The following is a 4,568-nucleotide window of genomic DNA, read 5'->3' on the forward strand; positions in this document are numbered from 1 at the left end:
TGTGTGTGTGTGTGTGTGTGTGTAGGATGGGAGGGGTGGGAACAGGAAATATAATGTACTTTTACCGTTTTGCGTGTGTAACATATTTCAAATATGATACTTTTTTCATGCACTGAAAGACCGTAGCTGTTCCGGTGTCCTTTTCTTTTCATAAAGGAACAAGAAAACGAAGTTTCCATATTCTTTCTTTATCAACACCCTCTCAGTCACTGTGCCACACAACTATATAATTTACTTCGAAAGCCTACCCAGGCCTAACCAAATGTAGCAACCTCGGTGTCTGTGAATGACGAAGGACGAGTACACAAGTAGACCTACGTGAAAAAAAGCGGGCCGTGAAAAGTGCCATCCAATAAAAACTGTTGGAAGGCAGGTTTTCATCTTTGGGTTTCAATCATGGAAGCTGTTAAGCCACATTGTACGTTGTACTAAACTACTAACATTTTGTTAGAAATATTCATATTTATAATTAAGTTTAAAATGATAAAGTCACAAGCAATGTTCACAATTTGCCTCCTTAAGCTTTATATTGGAATAACCAATTCAGTTTTCTCCTGTAAAATACCACCTTGGCCATCGAGAAGTTGCTATTTTCTTTGAGAAAGTGAACAACACAAAGCACAAGGTATTTGTAGACAATTTCCCAACCAAAAAACGGATCAAACATTTAATCCTCCCTCCAGGCAATTTGATCCCAGAACAAAAGACGTAATGCCTTCAACAGCATGTCTTAGCGTTATGCCAATCCGTAAAACATATGTCGGGCATGAGGCTACACCTGAGTGGGCCCGTACCTAACGATCCGAGTCTCTGAGAGAGAAGTTTGGACCTTAGTCACTCCATGGGAGTGTAGGAGTGTTAGGAAAGTGAACCGGCATTTGGTAGATCTTGGTCAGTGCTGGACTTTGTGTGTGTGTGGATACCATGCTGTATTATTGGCCGGCCTACAGTGTGGATAAGTACACGGTATGTCGATCATATGCAGTTATGTTTCTTAAACATGAATACACATCAATCTTTTTTTCACATCTCTTTCAAAAGAATATGGTTGTTTCTGTCATTAATGTACTGCCAAGTATAACATAAAAGAACTAGCAGTAATTGTGGTTAGTGCTTACAATTGAGGGCCCTACTTGGTTTCTGTACTTGTAAAGTTTTGTTATGACTATAATACTGCTTTTTCCCTGTGCTAATTGGCCATTATTGAGCTGATATGTTAGTCTTTACCCAAAGGTAACTTTAGACATTTGCTAAATATATCAGATCTTCTTGTTCAGAGGGAAGGGTGAAAAAGATTAAATAGTCCGTATAAACAGTTAATGAACATTTTAAGAAGGATATCGTTTTTTAAGTTTTAACAAACGACTCATCCCCCCCCCCCCCTTAAAAAGAGAACCCAATTAGACAAAATAAGCAATCACCATTAAAACACAATGATATGCCGAGACCTTCACACAATACATGAACAACTCGAAGAAATATAACTCAAGACACTCTGAATGTTCAGTATAGGTGACATGTTAAAATGTTAATCAAAGTAAGAACAGTATAATCAATAGAAAAGAAAATGTTATTATGTTGAACACGCCTACTTCTGGCACGGTTGGAAATATCTCTTGGCAACCACATTTGTTGGGATGGCGATACATGTCTGTTGAGAGAAAGAAACATTGTTGTTTATACTTTTTAAAACTTCCAAATTTCTAACACATTTACGAGCGCACAAAGCGTGATAGGTGCAACAACAAAATAAAGCGGAGATAAAAATAGAGTGTTAGGTAATTTTATCATGGTAGGCTTACTTCAGGGTTTAACCCTTCATTGCTTCTCCCATATTTGTATAATAAGTAGTTTGGCGGGATTGAGAACTGAGTATAGCATGAATTGGTTAAGGTAAAAGTAAAGTTCGATCTCCCATTCTTAAAATAATTCACAAGCATCATTGCCCATGTTGTCTCAGCGACCCATAAGTAGCCTCAGGACAAATGGAGATTATGCATTTCGGTAGCAGGTCAAATAATTTCCGAATGTTTAAATTGTAAAGCGTTTGGAGCAACAAGTAAAAGTAATCTCTGTTATACGATTCTTCTTCTTCTTCTTCTTCTTCTTCTTCTTCTTCTTCTTCTCCTTCTCCTTCTCCTTCTCCTTCTCCTTCTCCTTCTCCTTCTCCTTCTCCTTCTCCTTCTCCTTCTCCTTCTCCTTCTCCTTCTCCTTCTCCTTCTCCTTCTCCTTCTTCTCCTTCTCCTTCTCCTTCTCCTTCTCCTTCTCCTTCTCCTTCTCCTTCTCCTTCTCCTTCTCCTTCTCCTTCTCCTTCTTCTCCTTCTCCTTCTCCTTCTCCTTCTTCTGACCAAAAATATTATTATCATTATTGTCGCCATAATACTAACATAAAACAAATGCGTAAGCTTTAAAACTCTTACCAAGACCATTTTTCCATCCTCGTTGACTTCACGCACAAACCTGGAGGGAATATCGCCGTCTTTGATTGGATCTTGTAGACATACCAGCGTGTCTCCTTCTATACTGAATGTTGACTGTTGGTTTAAAAAAGACGATAAATCACTTAAGAGTATAATTTTTTTAAAGATATTTTCGTTTCTTGCAATGCTAATAATGTGAGGTAGCGTGGTGGAATCAGGCTCTCGTCCAAATAATCAAAGTGAAGAAACTTGCATTTTTCTTTGTGAATTTTTATCAAATTTTTGTATTTTGGCTCAACACCTTTCATGTCAATTAAAGAACTTATTTTTGTGTGGATTTTTCTGAAAAACGTTGATTAAAGGCACACAAAATGTAAATTTTCAGTTACAACGGACTCTTAAGCTAAAGAAATAACTATTATCTTTGGCGGTCATTTTCTCACTAATTTTACCTCTGAAAGCAGGTGACCCCCACCGCCTTCTTTCGCAAATATCTCGACTTGTATTCAAGATAAATGGATCTTTTTTCCATCCAAATAAAGACAAGTGAACAAGCTTTAAGATGTTACCAATAACTCTACATGCCCAAAAATTGACGACAGCCTGATTCCACCACGCTGCGACATCTATTATTAGTATCCCTTTCACAGTTACCGATATTCAAATGAATCCCTTTTCCTCCGCCCTCCGCTCTCCCCCTAATCCCCCTGTTACACACGACATACACTTTTTTGTTTACCCACCCGAATCCGTCGACCTAAACAAAGGAAATACAACATTACTACAACAAAGAATACAAATCAAACAAAACCCTATATGTTCTTATTTCATTAATTGGTAGTTTTGTCCAACATGCACACCACAAGTATACACGGTCATAATCAACTACTACGCAAAAGGGTCTTGAAAATCCTTATAATTTTGAAAGGTGTAAACTAACATACCAAAACCCCACACCCTCTCTGCAGTGATGCCAATGAGAATGATACTATATCCGGAGTGGCATTTTGTCACAAATGGCTAGTTTACTAGTTCTTGGTGTACTATTAGGCCTATACCGCACCTAGACAAATCTGTCTTCAGATAGACTAAAGCCTGTGCTTTAGTGAGTTGTGAACAATGGAGTGATACGGACCCTACCGCACTACTTAGACACAACATTTTAGTCGTGAAAAGCTGTGACCACCCACAAACCAAGTACGACAAGTCTAACTAAAGACTGGTTTGAGCCTGTAAAAGAATATTATAGCAGTCTACCGCTCTAAGATGAAACTACCCTGAAATTTGACGATTCGCCCAGTTCAATACACCTACACAATATACATAATAGTATGTTATGTTCATTCATCCGATCGTGTTTTGACGACACGCCGAGTTCCTTTCACCATCACATAAACGCATCTGATCGTTTTTTACGCCAACCTACATCCTGTGCACATGGAGCAGGGAACATCAGCAAATATTTTGTTTAATTAATCATGGATGTTCATGTCAATTGGGCTGAGAAATTAATAAATGCAGTTGAAGGCAACCTTTTGGTGAACATTAAAACGTCACTTTCTGTAATCGCTGACTCGTAAATGGATGAATCCAAAACCGTTTTTTATGTTGTTTCTTTCGTCTGATTGAAAACACTAGAGCACATTATACACATGCTATCTCTATAAATTCCATGTTCGAAATGAATAATTAATATCAAAGTCTTAAGACGATTGAGTCTTAGCGTGGTACGGCTCAAGTGTAAGTAAAATTCTGCGACAAAATAGACTGAACGTTCTAAAGACAGATTTGTCTTGTTGCGGTATAATACATGTCATTGTATAATAGGCCTTAACTCTTTCGGAGTAAGGATCTGTGAACGCTTGCCCATCAGGTGTACAGACAAGCAGTGATATTATATTATCACCGACCAGTCGTACAGAGCACAAACTTCAGAAATTTTTGTTGGGTTAATTTTATTGCAGTCTCCACATCCGTTGTACATAATAATATGTCGGTTCCATATACTACACGTGAATTATTTTATTGAAATTCATATTTTAAATTCAGTATTTGCGAAATAGGAAGAACACTTATAAACTGTAACTTCTCTTATTAAAAGAACTGAAACATTTTGTTATTTGTGTGGAGAGCAGCGGAACTCCCCCC

General features: G+C 37.8%; 2 protein-coding genes across 2 annotated transcripts in view; one reads left to right on the forward strand and one right to left on the reverse strand.

Annotated features, from left to right (window-relative positions):
* Positions 1-4,568, forward strand: part of LOC101858162 (putative uncharacterized protein DDB_G0291812) — a gene marked incomplete in the record, with an annotated part of 72,390 nt that overhangs the window by 39,556 nt on the left and 28,266 nt on the right.
* The window catches only part of LOC101851787 (fatty acid-binding protein, liver), a 5,880-nt gene continuing 2,808 nt past the window's right edge, over positions 1,497-4,568 (reverse strand). The window contains exons 3-4 of the mRNA XM_005091664.3: positions 2,421-2,534; positions 1,497-1,651 (exon numbers count right to left, since the gene is read on the reverse strand). Of these exons, the coding sequence (XP_005091721.1) occupies positions 1,589-1,651; positions 2,421-2,534 (177 nt within the window). The 3' untranslated portion in view covers positions 1,497-1,588. The remainder of the gene's footprint in view (positions 1,652-2,420; positions 2,535-4,568) is intronic.

The sequence above is a fragment of the Aplysia californica genome, unplaced genomic scaffold (assembly GCF_000002075.1).
Source record: "Aplysia californica isolate F4 #8 unplaced genomic scaffold, AplCal3.0 scaffold00034, whole genome shotgun sequence".
NCBI classification, from domain to species: Eukaryota; Metazoa; Mollusca; class Gastropoda; order Aplysiida; family Aplysiidae; genus Aplysia; species Aplysia californica.